Here is a 19,222-nt window from a genome sequence, read left to right as displayed (position 1 = left end):
AATAGATTAACATAGTAAATGCCATCCAGCTTAGAGCAGACCTGTATTAAACCTAAACCTGTAAAAGGCATCATAGCATCTTAAAAATAGGTAAACAAAATGGGGTTTATTTACTAAAGCTGGAGAGTCCAAAATCAGACTCCCTTCTGCATAGAAACCAATCAGCTTCTAACCTCAGCTTGTTCAATGAAGCTTTGGCAATGAAACCTGGAAGCTGATTGGTTTCTATGCAGAAGGGAGTCTGATTTTGGACTCTCCAGCTTTAGTAAATAAACCCCAATGTGTCTAAACCCAGGGACAAAATGTAATTATTCAGGTGTCAGACCTTACATCTATCAAACTGGCACTTGCAAATAGTGCAAACCAAAGTATAGAAGGTTTCCAAACATATTACCCGTTCATAAAGGATAAAAATGAGAAGGTCAATTGAAACAAAAAACTTCTCAGAACAAATCAAGAAGTGCATAATCAAACCTTTCTTTTTAGCTTCATAGGAATATCGCAGATGACATTGGTGACTTCAGGTGCGCAGGTACTAATCAAAATCTGTACCCCCCCCCCCCCAAAAAAAACAAAAAAAAAACCTGTAACTCAGTTTCAGGCTGGATGGAGGGAAGGAGTGAACCAGCAGTACTTCACATTTTGAGTGAAGTTACACTTTAAGGCAGCATTATGATATGAACAGGGCACACAGGAAAAAAATTTGTGTGCCCTGGCAGTGAGTTTGCATTGATCTGTGCAGAGCTCCAGTCAATATAAACTACACCAATTTATTCAGTTCTGCAATTAATACATTAAGCCCTGGTTCACACCGGTGAGACTTGTCATGCGATAGGACAGTTCCAAATGGAATGACAGGTCACATCCCATTGCCAGAAATGGAACCATTCAAAACCCATCTCTTCAGGGAAGCCCACCCCACCCTCACCTAACAACTGATCTCCTCCACTTCTCCCACCACTCCATCCTCCACTACCACTTCCTTCTTCCCCTCCCTCCTAGATTGTAAGCTCGAAAGAGAAGGGCCCTCGAACCCCTCGTGTATTGTATTGTTATTGTCTTGTCTCATGTTCTGTCCCCCTTGCTATTGTACAGCGCTGAGCAAACCCTTTTGCGCTATATAAATACTGTATAATAATAATGTCGCAGTGATTATGAAGAAGGTTCCTGCGCTACTTTTTGCTGATCTCATTGCGCCTGGCATAGACTTTTGCTATATGAAGCCACAAGATGCAATGAAATAGTCAGTGCAAATCGCACTGAAATGCAGCTTTGAAATCTCATTAAAAGTAGCACGATTCCAAAAAGGCACCAGTGTGAACAGGGGCTAAATATGCCTTTTTTTCATAAAAACACCTTTTTTATGCTTTTTTTTCATAAAAACACCTTAATCTGACTGTTAATGGCCTCTTGTCTATACAGCAAAGCTCAAACTAGGAGAAAGAGAAGCAAAGGAGCCAGAAAACTGTACTGCAATGTTCATGTGCCAACAAGCAGCAAGTGGGAGAAAGTGAGTGGGAGTGCGGGTTATTAGTCTTCTGCTTCTCCTTTCATGGTCTAGTCACTGACTGGAGGAGGGAGAAGAACCGTGTTAATTACAGCAGAGAAAATTCAGGTCTTCTGTCCCATCAAGCTGTGCTGTGTGGCAGAGCTTTGTAAACCTCAGGACAAGATAGACAAAAGTTAAAATCCTGTAGCAGGCAAAATAGCTGCTTTCACACAGAATGTATTTCTTCTGTGTATTTAGCCATTTAAATTCTTTAAACCTGAACTCCCAAGTAAAGGCCAAATTCACCTTTGAATCTTGTTACATGTTCCCCCCTTTTTAAGAGTATAACATGTTCCAGGTCTTGCATCACAGAATTCTGTGAATGAATGAACCATAAATAGGGTCAGCCACTGCGGCCAATGGCTTGTAGTTCTCAATGAGCTGGGGGACACTGGTGACTGCTCTTGTAGTTTGTTGATTCTTCCTACAATTCAGTAGCTGTACGAGGAACCAAGCAGACAGCTATCCTGACAGTCTGCAGGATCCTGGGCATTGCACATGCAATCTGCTTATTGCAGGTGTAATGCTTTACAGGCTCTAGTGTGTGTAAAAATAAATACAAATTATATATATTATATATATATATATATATATATATATATATATATTTTAAAAAAAAAAACCCACAATAAATGCACTTTTTTTTTTACCAGAAAAAAAGATGTGCATGTGTTTGTTTTAAAAATGGTGAACTTATCCTTTCACTTTCTTTGTTATGGCACAACTATTTACTCACTAAAGATACTTTATCAGGAATTTTTTTTTCATTCACCACTTGGAATTGATTCTCTCTTTTCCTCCAAGTCTCTGGCTCATAGGGATCTATATGGAGTCTCAGATGGACAGTCTACAAATGAGAAGCTAATTGCTTGGCTTTCTAGAAACCCAGAATGCTTTGAAAACGGTCATTAAAGACCACGTATTAAACATTTATTTTTTTTAAATGATTTTATAGAAATAAAAAAATGACATACGTTCATACACTGTTAGACATTCAATAAAACAGCTTCGAATAGACCAAAATGTATATTGTTTTCCTGCATCATGTCAAACCCTATGTATTGTAGGTGTTATTCTTGGGCATTTTAACCATACTTTGATACCACAGAAGTTATGTTGGTGTAGAAGTGACCAGAGTGCCGCTAGTGCAAATATTCATAAACGTCAGTTACTTGGAAGTATTGTGTAGAATAGTCACCATTCCCAATTTATAGAGCTACCTGTCCACCTACACTGGTAGACTGCTATTCATTTACACATGCTTAGATTAGATTAATTACCACTAACTACTAAAGTCCAATCAGGATGCTACCTTCTGCCATGGCTATTGGAGTCTAGTTGCGCTTTCCCATCAGTTAGTCCCACTCATTGTCAAATGCTTGGCAGACAGCAGAAGCTGTCTTTAGAGCAGAGGGTCTCCAATCTTTTGAAACAAAGGACCAGTTTATTGTCCTTCAAGGGGGCTGGACTGTGGCCAGTGGGAGTAAAAAAAATGCCCCGGTTATCAGTGGGAGTAAACAGTACCATAAGCTTGGTGGTCAGGAGCAAAAAAAAAAAAAATAATGCCCCATTATTGTCTGTGGAAGGAATAGTGCCCCAAGGGCCAGATAAAGGCAGGCAAAGGGCCACATCTGGCCCACAGTCCGCAGTCTGGAGATCCCTACTTTAGAGGCCATATGTTCTATTCCAAAACTACTAGTTCAGGTCATCTCTAGCCCTAATCTGCTGGTCTTAGCATGAACACTGTCTGAATATAAACAGTACATTTGCCAAAAGAAAACCGCATTATGTCGTTGCAGCCCTGCCTTTCTGGAAATTCTAGCTGCCTGACTGTTATTCTTATCCAGTGGATTTATATAGACTAAAGACCAGTTTGTGGATTGGAAATTCTTGTAATTTCATTCACTGCATGCTTTTTCCCATGTCAAGGACTCGGAAATCATAGAAAACATTTGGACCAGCAAATCTCTAATCACTGTTTATTACTATTATTCAGGGAAACCTAAAAGTGGAAGTTCAATTGAACACTAACTACATATATATACTCCCATCTCCATTCTAATCCTATTCCATATACCCTGTGAAAGGAAAGACCTATATACTTACCTATTCTGAGGTCGCTCTGGTCCAGTCACATGATTGAGTCCCAGCTCTGGCTTCAGTGTAGTGGAAGGACAGCCAACAATGGACGTCCCATAGTAAGCCTTTAAGTGACATTACTGCCCAGGCTCCGCAGTCATTGTTGGCGATCTCTCTTCTTCTCTAAAGCCAGTCGTTGGAGAGATCATGTGACCGGACTGGACTTCCCTCTGCATAGGCAACTATACAGATCTTTCCTTTACAGGGTAGATAGAACAGACTTAGAATGGGGGTGGGAGTAGATGAAAGAATTGTTGGTGTTTGACTGAACTTCCGCTTTAAGCTGTTCGTACACAAAATAAGTCAGATATGAATGAGCTATAATGACTGCCCCAAGGCAACAGAAATTGCCCAGCATGGTCATAAACTCAATAGTCAGAACACTTGTAGACAAAGTCATTGCACAATCCAGATAGACTGAGTGATGTTTTTTTTGTGTCTATGGGCTGTTCATAAAGAATTTATATAAAGGATTTAAGGATTAAAAAAGAACGCATTCATTACACATTATTTCATTAAAGTTGATGAAACCTCAATCTCATGTTACCAAATATACTTTTATTAACTACAACACAAGCAACATATAGACAGATATAAATAGGAGAGGTTGAAACCATGAAATGACTATAGGACAGAAATGCTTTGGGTGTAACATTTAAGGAAGATATGGATCACGTAACATCACCAAAACATTTAATGACTAAACAAATACAAGGGTTACACCTCACAATAAAGCCTTTAATGAATAACATACCAATATTTAAATAAGATGAAATTTAAGGAGAATCGGGTTTCCATAGTTCTAGAACAAGCCTGAACTTGGCATATACTCAATAAAATAGTGCAAAGCTAAAAATGTACAGTGATGCACAGAAACTATCAAGGGTAAAAACTTTTTAGCCTGCTGTCTCAAACTTATGAAAACTACATTCTGATTGGTCATCCAAGATCACTACACTAAGATCAAGCCTCTGTTACGTGACAGCTTAAATAGAGAAAATCTAAAGTTGAGAAATCCTTTAAAACCTAGCACCAGCCAATACCTTTAGGCACCTTTCCCACGGGGTGGACTCCAAATACGGTACACTTGCTCAAAAGGGGATCTGTCTGCTGATCCCCACCACCGAGCAGAAGGAGGACAGGTCCATGTCAACTCTGCTTATGTAGAATCGACACGGACACAGCCCACGGTCATCTATGGGCGGTCAGCTGTAAACAGACCGCCTGTCTGTTTACACCCAACTGCCATCCGATACACTGGAAGGAAGAAGGAAGGGGAATGGATCCCCATCTGTTTTTTAACGGACCGGATTGGATGTAGATACGTGTAAACAGACACTGGGCCTAACCCCAGGATTCTAGGAAAGCTGATGCCTTCAGATTTTGCGAGATGACACTACAGCACTGCACAGAAGCACATTTTTGTGGGATCTTCAGCTTACCCAGGATCCCAGAAGAAGAGCCAGAGACAGCCAGGGTATAAAATAAATATCCTTGGATGGATATGGGGGGGTTCAGGAAACTTCTCATCTTGAAGTGTTGGCATGTTATGAGCATGTAGAAATGCAATAAAAGGGTAACTAGAGTGCTGCAGAGTGCCCACCGTTCTGAAGTCCCACCTCGATTAATACAGAGAAAGGTCATCAGAATGCTACTTTTCATTTTAAATGAGAAAATTGGACTAGAAAGGACAATAATTTACTTATGTACAGTCATGGCCGAAATTGTTGGCACCCTTGATATTTTTCCTGAAAATCAAGTATTTCACACAAAAAAGGTATTGCATTAACACATGTTTTGCTATACACATGTTTATTCCCTTTGTATGTATTGGAACAAATATAAAACAGAGGCAGAAAAGCAAATATGACATAATGTCACACAAAACCCCAAAAATGGGCTGGACAAAAGTATTGGCACCCTTAACTTAATATTTGGTTGCACACCCTTTGGAAAACATAACTGAAATCAGTCGCTTCCTATAACCATCAATAAGCTTCTGACACCTCTCACCCGGAATTTTGGACCACTCTTCCTTTGCAAACAGCTCCAGGTCTCTCTTATTGGAAGGACACCTTTTCCCAACAGCAATTTTAAGATCTCTCCACAGGTGTTCAATGGGATTTAGATCTGGGCTCATTGCTGGCCACTTCAGAACTCTCCAGCGCTTCTTTGCCATCCATTTCTGAGTGCTTTTTGACGTATGTTTGGGGTCATTGTCCTGCTGGAAGACCCAGGATCTTGGACGCAAACCCAGCTTTCTGACACTGGGCCCTACAGTGCGACCCAAAATCCTTTGGTAATCCTCAGATTTCATGATGCCTTGCACACAGTCAAGGCACCCAGTGCCAGAGGCAGCAAAACAACCCCAAAACATCATTGAACCTCCACCATATTTTACCGTAGGTACTGTGTTTTGTTCTTTGTAGGCCTCATTCCGTTTTCGGTAAACAGTAGAATGATGTGCTTTACCGAAAAGCTCTATCTTGGTCTCATCTGTCCACAAGACGTTTTCCCAGAAGGCTTTTGGCTTACTCAAGTACATTTTGGCAAACTGTAGTCTTGCTTTTTTATGTCTCTGTGTCAGCAGTGGGGTCCTCCTGGGTCTCCTGCCATAGCGTTTCATTTCATTTAAATGTCGACGGATAGTTCGCGCTGACACTGATGCTCCCTGAGCCTGCAGGACAGCTTGAATGTCTTTGGAACATGTTTGGGGCTGCTTATCCACCATCCGGACTATTCTGCGTTGCAATCTTTCATCAATTTTCCTCATCCGTCCACGACCAGGGAGATTAGCTACAGTGCCATGGGTTGCAAACTTCTTGATAATGTTGCGCACTGTGGACAAAGGCAAATCTAGTTCTCTGGAGATGGACTTGTAACCTTGAGATTGTTGATATTTTGCCACAATTTTGGTTCTCAGGTCCTCAGACAGTTCTCGTCTCCTCTTTCTGTTGTCCATGCTTAGTGTGGCACAGACAGACACACAATGCAAAGGTTAAGTGAACGTCTCTCCTTTTTATCTGCTTTCAGGTGTGATTTCTATATTGCCCACACCTGTTACTTGCCCCAGGTGAGTTTACAGGAGCATCACATGCTTGTAACATTCTTATTTATCCGCAGTTGTGAAAGGGTGCCAATACTTTTGTCCAGCCCATTTTTGGAGGTTTGTGTGACATTATGTCGAATTTGCTTTCTTTCCTCCCTTTTTTTGTTTTGTCCCAATACACACAAAGGGAATAAACATGTGTATAGCAAAACATGTGTTAATGCAATACGTTTCGTGAGAAATACATGATTTCCTGGAGAAATATCAAGGGTGCCAACAATTTCGGCCATGACTGTATATGAAGAACAGAAGTTTGGAGTCCACTTGTAATATGAGAGTTATAAATAAGATTGCAGACTAAATTAGCATGTTCCTATGAAGAAATAGCTTCTAATTTAGAATAGAGCTCATTTAATAAAGCCTGGATTTAGCCTCAATGTAGAATGCCATGTTTAGGGTTCAATTCTGTAAAATTAGCCTGTAAACATTTATAATTTTCAGTAGTAATTTAAACTTTTTTTTCATATTTTTAGGTACATTTTTAGTTTTTCAGAGCATGGCAGACAGATACGTATAAGCATGGCGCATACTTATAAAGCACTCTGTTGGAATGATACTTTAGGACATCTGGGACTGAAACCTAATAGCATTGTATTGTCTTTTCAGCATTTTTTAATGATATTAATATATACCAGCATATGTTGAATGAATGTGTATTTTAGAATCGTGTATGTACAGTATATAAGAAAGCCCCTTGTGCCTATTACAAGCAGCAGACTTTGCCTCCTGCTTTTGCAAATGCTACACATCCACCCTAGTAGAGAAACTTGAGCAAGCCAGTGTTTGCTAATCTAAAATTCTTATGTGAACATTATAGAACAAATAACTAGGCAAAGACTGCAATAAGATCCGAAAATATAAAGTCACTGAAATGACACTATACTTTCACTTCAAGCTGTTGTAAATAGCACCAAAATGCAGGCCTGAGAATGGCTGATAAAATGTGAATGGTGACTATGTACAATGGTTTTATCTTTGCCCCAGTATTTAGAAAACCTTTTCAAATGACAAAAAGGAAAAAATGATAGTGACATAAGCTAGATGTAAACTAGCATACGGATTTGATCTTGCATCAAAATGATACACAGGATATAGATGCTAATTTAGAAAATGCATCTTCCATCATTGTAGAAGGCTACTCAGTGCACAGCCAAGGGTTACTGGAAAGAAAAAAGTGCAATACGAAGTTAATATGATGTAATCAAACATACAGTTAATAAATCACCAGTACAAAGTGAGGTTTGCATTTTTATTTAAACAGAAGTGAAAAATATCCCAAAATGTATTATATATCATCACATATATTAACTATTTTTGCACAGATATTGACATGGCATTTGTATTGCTAATAAGGCTATTTCTAGTCTTGCTCACTTATTCAATCTGCAGGATTAGAAGAAACATGTACTAAGAGATAGCATTTAGCCTGCCATTGCCAACCCCTGCCTTCCTAACCACTTGCCTACAGGGCACTTATACCCCCTTCCTGCCCAGGCCAATTTTCAGCTTTCAGTGCTGCCGCACTTTGAATGACAATTGCGCGGTCATGCAACACTGTACCATATGAAATTTTTCGAATTTTTTTCACACAAATAGATCTTTCTTTTGGTGGTAAGTACTCATCGCTGGGTGTTTGTTTCATTTTTTGCGCTATAAACAAAAAAAGGGCAATTTGAAAAAAAAATAAGCATTTCTTTGTTTCTATTAAAATATTTTGTAAACCGGTAATTTTTCTCCTTTACTGATGTGCGTTGATGAAGATGCACTGATAGGCAGCACCGATGATGGGCACTGATAGTGGGCACTGAATGACGGCACTGCTGGGCACAGGTGGGTAGCACTGCTGGACACCGATCATCAGTGCCCTGATTGGTGCCGATCCCTCCTCTGACAACTGCCGATTCTCGGCAGTACTTTCCTCACGTTGTGACATCGTGAGGAAAATGCAGCTGACAACTGGCAATTGCAGTTCCCGGTGATCAGTGTGTCATTGGACACGTGGTAAAAGGCTGCTGTGATTGTCCTTTTTACCACATCAGGTGATCAGCTGTGTCCGCAGGATAGTCATTCGGCTATCTGCGGTCGGCAAGTGGTTAAAGTGTCTGTAATGCGAAAAGTATGGGTGCTGCAATTGCTGACCTTTCCTTTGAATATATTGGATCCCTAGCTGTTATGTTGATGCTTTAGCTCCAATACTTTCCAAGTCCCTGACCCAGAGCAGGTACAGTATAATAATGTTTTGTTTTTTTTCCCAACACACTTGTTTGCCCAGAAGTATTAAAGCAAGAAACCAGCATTTTTAAATAGGACCAACAATGGCAGCCACCATAGTTCTCATGACAGAATCACTTTAAAAATTGTTACCTGTCTCGGTAATTGCAGTCACTGACCCAGAAGAATCATGCAGATATATAAAGTTAAGAGGGAAGTCAGAATTCCTGATCCCTATACTTGTTCCAAGTCAGAGAAGCCATTATAGCCAGGGAATTTGCATTTTTCCAAAGGAAAGCTCAGCATGGTTATCCTCAATGCTTTCCAAGTACAGGTTTCCTTGAAAAAGCAAATTTTGGGCAATAAGTAAATGTAATCGTTAAACTATAAAATGGTATCCCAGAAACAGTGCAGTTTTTGATAACACCGTGGTGTGATGGATATATGCAAATGAATTTGCTTGGGAAGGGGGGGGGGCAGGGTTGATTATTGTCACATATTGCTACAATTACCCATTTTCTGTCTGCATATAATTGTTGCCTCTATATTGTCACATGATGTCATAATTGCACTTTTTTGCACACATTGTCATACTTGTGCATTTGTTACCAGCATATTGTCAGATAATTAACTCCCCTGTAGCCCTGTCAATATCAGGCAATGTCGCTATTATCCTCATTTCATCACAGTGCAATATGGGTGTCACGATTAAACCCTGAATTTGATTTAGAGCACCGTTATCATTGCCATGTTTTGCCATGGCTCACTAAGCAGTTGATTTACTAAAACCAGAGAGCTCAAAAATCTGGTGCAGCTGCGCATAGTAGCCAATCAGCTTCTCTTCTCAGTTCAGCTTGTTCAATTAAAGTGTTACTAAATCCAGAATCCTGCACTCACTCTCTCTGGTCTCCCACAATACACTGAACATGGAAATGCAATTATTTTAGTAAATATAAACTGCTAAATACCTTTTCTCATCAGCAGTTAGAGCAGTCTTGTGACTTCTATCAGTGTTCAGCCGAGCACTGGTTAAAGCTTGTAGGAGTTTTCCCTAAGAGGATGTAGAACCCCTGACCTCTGTCTGGACAGCGCTGATTGGCCTTGTGCTGATAACATGCACTCTCCCAATAAATTAAAAAATAAATAAATAAAATTACACACCAAATTGAGCATGTGCAGATTCTCCACACGATATGTCTTATCGGGAGATGAGAGGTGCACTGGAAGAAGGGGAGGATCAGAGAAGACAGGATCAAGCACCCTTTTTTTTTTTTCTTTTTTTTTTTTTACACACTGCAGATGATCAACCCCTTAGGTTCCACAAGGAGTATAACAAGCATGCTTACTGCATATACAGACTGATTTTACTGTTGTGGGTGTACTAACACTTTAAGCTTTGACAAAAACAAAACAAAAAAACTGAAAGCTGATTGGTTTCTATGCAGAGCTGCACTAGATTTTAAACCCTGACTAGATGTCATATTAAAATGGGGGGGGGGGGTCAACTAGCCCTATTTAAATACTGCCTTTCTGAAAGCATAAATCTGTATAGGATACTAGGGAAGGTAAAAGGGGGCAAAATAAAGGGGATAATGTTCAACTCGAGTGGTCAGTTTTCTACACATAGTAAAATGTTTGCTTTCAGATTATTGCAGGAGGATACACAAAACTATTCTGGCAGCAACTTTATTACTGAAAATCTAACCCTAAGCATGAACAATAATGTAGTCAACACCCATACAATTCTAGGCATGTTCCATGCAACACTTACTGAAAAACAAAACACAAGTTTTGGTTAACAACTCCGTGTAATTAAACATGCATATAACAAAACATGCAAATGAAAAATAAGGTAACAATGAAATGTATGTTATAAAAACTCAACATGCTATGGATCACGTCTTGCAGATTTTCATGCAAAGGAGTGAATGACGATTGTCTGGGGGTCAAGGTTCATTAAATGAATGATGGAGGGGAATAATGTGCCAGGAATAAGCATGTTACAGGAAACCAGAACTGTAAATGAGAAATTAAAGGATTAATATTTACATGTTTGTAACTTAAAAATCAATTAGTGAATAAAATGCAGCAGCAAAATATAACCTCAAACAACAAACTAAAAAAAAAAATAAAAAAAGAGAGGAGGCTGAACATGAGGGTTAACACATTACTGGCAGAGTTGCAGATCATCCAAGCATTTCATGTGTCTATCCATTTTTGGCATGCACAGCCAATGATCTGCCACAAGGTGGTGTCCAACCCACACTAAGAAGCAATGCAGATTTTAGGATACAACCACCTCCCATGTAAAACCATCTATACCTGCCAAAGCCAAATCATAGCAGTGAAAGCAGCTGCTAGGGGTACAACGGATCATTGTGAAAAAACAACCTGCAATGGTTAATCCTAGATTACTAATCTGGGGGTTGTTAACCCACCTTTTAGAATAGGATTTTGTAATAAAAATGTGTGATTTTTATACATGCTTTTGTGTATTTCTTCCTGAGGGTAGATACAATAGCACAGATAAAAGGATAAGTTCACTAAAAAATAAATAAATAAATATAATAATGATAATAGCAGTTTATTTGCAGGTAAAAAAAAAGTGTATTTACCATTTTTTTTGTAGGAACCTGGAAAGCATATCACGGGTGCAATGCAGGGCTTCTGTGGACTGTCAGTGTAATCTGTCTGCTCGTACATTTCACACTGACAGGAAGAATCAATGAATTACCAAAGCGCTCAACAGCGTCATGGTAGTTCATTGAGAACTACAAGCTGCCAGCCTCAAATTATGTTGGAACTTGTAGTTTTCCCATTTACAGAACTCTAAATGAATGACATGGCCAGGCTGGGAGGGTGAAGAGGGGAGGGTGGTGGCTGCAGCATTGGGAACATGTTACATGTTCCACCTTAAAAACAGGTGGAAGATGTAACAAGTTCCCAAAGCTGAACTTATCCTTTAACCACTTAACTACTAGGCACTTCTACCCCCTTCCTGCCCAGGCCAATTTTCAGCTTTCAGAGCTGTTCCACTTTGAATGACAATTGCGCAGTCATGCAACACAGTACCTATATGAAATTATATTTTTTTTCACACAAATAGAGATTTCTTTTTGTGATATTTAATTGCCACTGGGGGTTTTATTTTTTGCACTATAAATGAAAAAAAAGAGCAAAAAAAAAAATATATGTTTTCTTTGTTTGTATTATAAAATTTAGCAAACAGGTAATTTTTCTTCTTCACTGATGTGTGTTGATGAGGCTGCACTGATGGGCATTGATGAGGCTGCACTGATGGGTACTGATGAGGTGGCACTGATCGGTAACACTGATGAGGCGGCACTGATAGGCAGCAATCATGGGTACTGATAGGCGGCACTGACTGATAGCACCGACTGGAGGCACTGACTGGCGACACTGCTGGGCAGCAATGATGGGCGACACTGCTGGGCGGCACTGATAATCAGGGCACTGATTATCAGTGCAGATCTCCCCTGTCAAATCTGCAGCTTACCGGCAGTACTTTCTTCACGCTGTGACGGCAACTGTATTTACATTGTGATCCGCTGTGTCATTGGACACAGCGGATCACATGTTAAAAGGCCGCTGTGATTGGCCTGTACCATAGGACACAGTGATCACCGACGGCGCCAGGTGTTTGCCGCAGGGGGTGGGTTCTGGGAGGATGTCCATGGCCACCCTCCCAGAACTAGACAACCGCTTTGTAGCCACTGGGGCGTTGTCCACCTTCAATGTGCAAGTAGAAGAAAAATGTTGCCATATTAATCAATAATAATTACAATTCTGCATACCTGGTAGAACAGGTGTACAGCTCCCTACAAATAATTACAGCTTACATAATCAATTCATGGGAACATGGAAAATAAAGATTGTGTTCAGGTATTAAAATTGCCAAACAGGTTCATAGACTATTGCTGGAATGAAATAAAATAATCCCAGGTTCCCATATCATTTAGAACAAATTCAGATTTTAAAAATGTATTCTGATAATTGTACTGTAGAGCACTATTTTTAACCACTTATCTACCGGGCACTTTTACCCCCTTCCTGCCCTGGCCAGCTTTCAGCACTTTGAATGACAATTGTGCGGTCATGCAACACTGTACCCAAACATTTTTTTGAGACAGATAGAGCTTTTTTTTGGTGGTATTTAATCACCACTGGGGTTTTTTTTTATTTTTTGCTAAACAAACTAAAAAGACAGAAAATGTTATAAAATTTTGGAAATAAGTAATTTTTCTCCTTCACTGATGTGCGCTAATGAGGCTGCAGTGATGGGCACTTATAGGCGAAACTGATGAGGAGGCACTGGTAGGTTGCACTGATAGGCATTGACAGGCATCACGTGTGGGAATTGACAGGCATCATGATGTGCACTGGTAGGCACTGACAGGTGGCATTGATGGGGCTACACTGATCATCAGCGCCCTGATGATCAGTGTAGATGTCCCCTCTGAGGAATGTGGCTTATCGGCTCTCCTCACACGCTGTCAGCTGGAGGAAAGGACTGCTGATAACTGACATTTCCTTGTTTACATGTGATCAGCTGTGATTGGACACAGCTGATCACATGACAGAGCCAACGTCATTGGCTCTTTACTCTGATCGGTGATCCACTGTGTCCCAGGGATACAGCGCACCACCCATCACGCAGTTAGAGTGGGAGGACGTAATAGGACATCCTCCCAGAAGGAGAGAACTGCCGCCCGTCTCATTTCCTTATATGCTTAAAGTGGTTGTAAAGGCAGGTTTTTTACCTTAAGGGGTAACTCCACTTTCATAGGAAAAAAAATAGCAAATTTAAAAAAAAAAATTAATAATATAGCATATACAATTGCGGCAGAAGTCATCTTGTAATTGATGGTTATTACCTTTCCTTTTCAATCTGCAGTGCATAATTTTCTGTAAACTGCACTGCAATGTGGCTACCTGGAGGTTTTCTGTACACAGAATGTATACAGAATGTCCCCAGAAATGTCATTTCCTGCTTGTGTGATTGGCTGATTTCCCCAGAAGTCTGCACTAAGATACAAGTCAGATTACAGGCATCCCCTGCAACAAAAATGTTATTTTTGGTAAGATACTCCCAATAGGAAATAACGTCTAAAGGGATGCAGACCCTGCAATTTTCCTCATTGCCCTGCAACTGCAGCAACTGATCAATAATTATGAAACCACTCCCATTAGATTCACTTTACACATGGACACAAGCAGCTCTTTCTTCAGAATCACAAAAAGGTAAGAATCTGCAACAAAGTTGGTTAAAATCCTTGCAATGTACATAGATCACTGAGAAGGGAATGTTTTTTTCCCCTCAACAAAAGCAGAGGTACTCTTCAAAGCAGTCTCTGTTCAGCTCCCCCCCCCAGCCCCCCACATATTTATGTGAGCCCCGATCTCGATCCAGTGATGTGCATGAGAGCAGCAGCTGTCTCCTCGCTGGACATGGAAGCTGCAGCGGGAGCCTATTGGCTCCTATTACTGTCCATCACAGCCTGTGAAGAAGGAGTGAGAAGTTAGGTCATGCACCCATGGAAACACAAAGCCCAACTCATGATCGAGCCTGCACAAGTGCCCCCATAGCAAGCAGCTTGCTATATGGGCTAGCGGAAGGGGGGGGACCAGGAGCACCAGTGGGGGACCCCAAAAGAGGAGGATCGGGGCTGTTCTGTGCAAAACCATTACACAGAGGAGGTAAGTATGATAATAACATTATTATTTTTAAAAAATACCTTTACAAATCACTTTAAGCTCCCTTGGCACATCTAAAAATAAAGAAGCAATAGTTTATACTGAATACTGACAGTTGCATGCATTAAACAACATACATTTATCAAATTATTATTGTGATAGTAGTACTACAGTCTAATTGGTCACATCTGCAGCCATTTGTACTACAACTCACATAATGATACCTCCTATTTCCTGCTACAGCAACATGTGCAGTCCAAGCATAATCCCAGTAACAACAGAAAAACCAATCACATAAGCAGAAAATGCCATTATATTGGCAGGTTATGCACACCAAAATGATACAAATTTCCCCTATATATGGGAACCATGTTCAATTTTTCCAGTTTTTTTTCCCCCAGAGTCTGCAGATTGAACTGGACAAGTAATTTTTACAAACACCGAACTATAAAAAAAAGGCTTGCACAAAAATGAGTATATGCAAACAAGTGTAAAAAAAAAAAATTCCAAGAAAATTTGCAAACCTCCAGAAGAACTGTCTCAGCAGAATATATATAGCAATTTACTATATTGTTCCAGCTTTATTTTTCAATTCACAGAAATGCCTAGATCCTAAAGTTCCTTGCTCCTCCCTGCTAGCACAATAGTGGAGTGTTCTCCTGCAGGCCTTTAAAGGAAGCTTTATACCGGCTTATACAGCCTGTCACTATAGCTTTCTCACAAAGACAATTGCTTCAGGAAAATTGTACATTGCCGTGGCTAAGGCAGATGTGTCGATTTACTTAATGCAAACAAAAAATACAGACAAACTAAAAAAAATAAATAAAAAAATAAAAAAAAAATATAAAAAAAAATAAAATTTATTATAGCTCTGTGTGCAATTTAAATGCCATTGGTTCCTAGTGTTTAGTTTAAAAAAAAACCTGACCAACTGAGATTGATTGTGGTGACGTATACAAGCATAAAAGTTAGCAAAATCTACAAGGAATACTAACATTCAACTAAATACACTGATTTAGTCATCAATGTTAGACAAAATGTTTTGCATTGATTACATTTTTAGTGTTTAACAGATGATTTATACAAGATTTAAAAAAATATATGAAGTGCTCAAAAGCAGTAAGTGAGTTTGCCTGAAATGACTAAAGTGTGAAAATGCACATCAGATAAAAGGTATATAAATGATTGGGTCCCTGCATGTTTGGCTGGCTCGATTAGCTGTATAAGTAGTAATGAGAGGGACCTGAAAAATATCACTAAACAATTGAAGAATGATATTCTAGCAATGCAAAGCAACTTCCAGATTTTCCTTACTGGTCTCACTTGTATATATGAAAATATTGGTGACATTGGAGTTGATTTACTAAAACTGGAGAGTGCAAAATCTGGTGCAGGTCTGCATGGTAGCCAATCAGCATTTAACTTCAGCTTGTTCAATTAAGCTTTGACAGTAAAACCTGGAAGATGATTGGTTTCTATGCAGAGCTGCACCAGATTTTGCACTCTCCATTTTTGGTAAATCAACCCTGTTGCTGGGGACATGGGACTAACCAAGTGTCCCCATGGGATGTGTTACCCCCTACAACCAGCCCCTTTGTCCCTTATGGTCTTCCATGGTTCACAGCTTTAATTAAATTAGCACAATAAAAAGGTATAGAATCACTCGGCTAGTTTTCCCTGTTTATTTTTCCAAGTCCCAGGTCGTCTGCCCCCCTTCCCACTTCACATCCTAGTCACTGATCAGATGGAGCAGAAGACAGCTATTGCCAGAAGATCATCTCCGTTTTGATCCTGGGCAGTTAAAAAAATGCTTAGAAGCAAAATTTGAAAGCAAATCAAAACAACCAATGGAGATGAAGTGTTTTCCTTTATAGGTGCCAGCATCTGCGGTCTGATACAACAGTCTGAATCTTCAATCACGCTGTCATATTAGTCCCACAGGTGAGGGAGGACACAGTTTGTTTGTACGGCTCTTGGTGCTCGAGTCAAAAAAGACGGAGCAGGGTAATGTCATCCCACAGGTGTGGATGAACAGTGTTTATGGTGGTTTGGTGGAAATTTTAAAACGGTGGTATTGGTCTCTTTTACAACCCAAATAATGGGGCCGTAGCCATAGTTTTCCACAATTCAGTTTTAATTTTTTTCTTTACCATCTTGTTTGATCAGATGGTTATGTTGGAGTGGAATTGGGGTGGTTGTTTGTGGGGGGGTACAGTCCCATGTGTAGGTGCTGTAGGTAGTTTTGTCAGTTTTAGACATTTTAAACTATCCTCTTAAGCCTATTATTCATAACACCTTGGACATCACCCTGATAACCTATCTGAAAAATTGTTTCTGCATGGAAAAAAAAATTACGCTTGTTTATGTAGAATAATTTTAGGCTTGGAATCAATTTTTACACGGTCACTTTAAATTTTTTAATCACTTTTATTGCTGTCAAAAGGAATGTAAACAGCAATAGACACGTGGTATTTTTATGGAGGGATCTGGGGTCTATGAGACCCCAAACCTTTTCTCTGCACTTGAAAGCATCCAAAACACCAAGATCGGTGTTTTGAATGCTTTCAACATTTTCAAAAATGGCACAGAAAGTTTCCAAGTAAACAAGGGATGTCAGGTCATCGCTTCCAGTTTACAATAAAGGAGAGCTGATCTAAGCTGATGCAGGCTTTTTTTGGCATGTCCGACCAGCTGGTGGACATGCCAGGATGGAAGAACATGAGAGAGTGGCAGCAGGTGGCGGGAGAGGGAGACATCCCCTCCATCTGTTTGTACAGGCAATTGAGCGGCTAGTAGCCGCTCTGATTGCTTGTACAAGATAGAAGATCCCCTGCTCCAAAAGAAAAAAAAAAACAACACAGAAAGTCCAGTGACGTACGGGTATGTTGCTGGTCCAGAAGCGTTTTTAAAGAACTGTTCAAGTGGGAAAGTTTTAACAGCCAATGGGGGTTGATTTACTGAAAATGGAGTGCAAAAATCGAGTGCAGCTTTGCATAGAAACCAATCAGCTTCCAGGTTTTATTGTCAAAGCTTAATTGAACAAACTGAAGTTAGAAGCCGATTGGCTACCATGCACAGCTGCACCAGATTTTGCACTCTCCAGTTTTAGTAAATATACCCCAATCAGTTTTTCCTGTTCCTTCTGCTATACAGTTTTATGAAAACCTAGTTCATGTAGAGAAAGAAGAAAAACCTCCACCAAATAAGGTTTTATCCACAAAAAAAAAAAAGAAAAAGAAAAAAAGCCTCAGCCCAAAAGGTAATTCCTTTTAATTCCTCTCTTGATCACAAGCATATTATTGCTTTAACACTACATTAATGGAGTAGACATTTACGAGTGGCAGCAGTGTTTGTCATTTTTGTGTTAGGATATACAGCTTGCTTGTACAAAGTGGTTATACACATTGCCACCTTCAGACATGTTTGTCCTACATACAAAGCCTGAGTAGTTCTAACATGTTAATAGCTTACCAAAGCCATGCGCCCATGCAGCAAACAGCAGAGTTAACTGTAAAAACAGCACAGAGGTAACAACGAATGGGAGAATGAAATGTTAATAGAAAAAAAACTGAAGAATGAACTAAATAAAAACAAAACAAACAAATGACAATGAGCAAACCCAAAAGCAAAAAAGGATCATGATGTATGGGAATGCAGTGCATAATTGCCTCTTTCCTTTTGTCACACAGCTGACATTTAATGGTTATGTAGTGAGCTTGGCATTAGTGCTAACTACAAACTAGAGTGATCCGCAAAACCCCAACAGAGCGGTGTATGTGGGCGGGGCATGGAGACACCCCGGAACAAGAAGTACAGAGGACTGACGACTGCATGGAGTGTGCTCTGATGACAGTCCATACACACTGGAGAGAGCTGCACATGCACGCCACCCTGACCACCAGAGCGGTTTACAGGTTTCTTCCATGTAAGTGTTCTACAATAAAGTGTTGCTGTTTATATCCAACACTCATCTGGCGCCCTGCTTTGTAGTTTTGCATGTCCATGAGGGATTCCCCATATCCTTGGTGAGATGCTGCTGGAATTGTGTGTGTTCTACCCCTACTGTGTTCCAGCTGCCCCACTCTTTGAAGCGGAGTTCATTATGGACTGACATGTATTTGACACTCCTTATATTTCTTTGTTTCCATTTCAGTCTATGAGCACTGAATTTGCTGGCTTGTTATTGTTTCAAGTAGCTCTTTATTTATTCTGCAGGGATTATGGCCCATTTTCGATGCTAATTCACAAGTTTGTAGCTCATCAACCAGTAGTTGGACACATCTAGCCTTACCCACTGCTTTCTTTATTGACAGCACACCCTATGCTGCTACAAACCCTTCCACTATAGGCTGCAGTGTCTGGAAAGGGGAGTATGTGAGACATTTTTTTCCACATTAGAAGGCTTGTGCATCACCCCTGTGGGACTAGTCTTGAATCTCACACAGGGGCTTTGTATATATTTTAAGAACATCATAGTTCACTCCATAACCTAGTGAACT

At 40.0% G+C, this 19,222-nt stretch overlaps 1 protein-coding gene across 4 annotated transcripts in view; it reads right to left on the bottom strand.

The window, feature by feature from the left end:
* SEPTIN6 (septin 6) overlaps window positions 1-19,222 on the bottom strand; it is an 84,767-nt gene that overhangs the window by 6,639 nt on the left and 58,906 nt on the right. Inside the window, exons 10-11 of one of the 4 annotated variants that reach the window (XM_089684902.1) lie at window positions 18,195-18,231; window positions 8,033-11,024 (exon numbers count right to left, since the gene is read on the bottom strand). The exons of 1 other annotated variant lie outside the window; for it this stretch is intronic. In XM_089684902.1, the coding sequence (XP_089541028.1) occupies window positions 18,228-18,231 (4 nt within the window). In that variant the 3' untranslated portion in view covers window positions 8,033-11,024; window positions 18,195-18,227. Of the gene's footprint in view, window positions 1-7,001; window positions 7,958-8,032; window positions 11,025-18,194; window positions 18,232-19,222 lie in introns of those variants that run through there. 2 more of the 4 variants (XM_089684899.1, XM_089684900.1) reach the window with 2 other exon arrangements.

The sequence above is a fragment of the Staurois parvus genome, unplaced genomic scaffold, assembly GCF_062004578.1.
Source record: "Staurois parvus isolate SC_StPar_1 unplaced genomic scaffold, SC_StPar_1.0 ptg000361l, whole genome shotgun sequence".
Lineage (NCBI taxonomy): Eukaryota > Metazoa > Chordata > Amphibia > Anura > Ranidae > Staurois > Staurois parvus.
The sequence above is the reverse complement of the archived record's forward strand: the minus strand, read 5'-3'. Positions and strand labels throughout refer to the sequence as shown.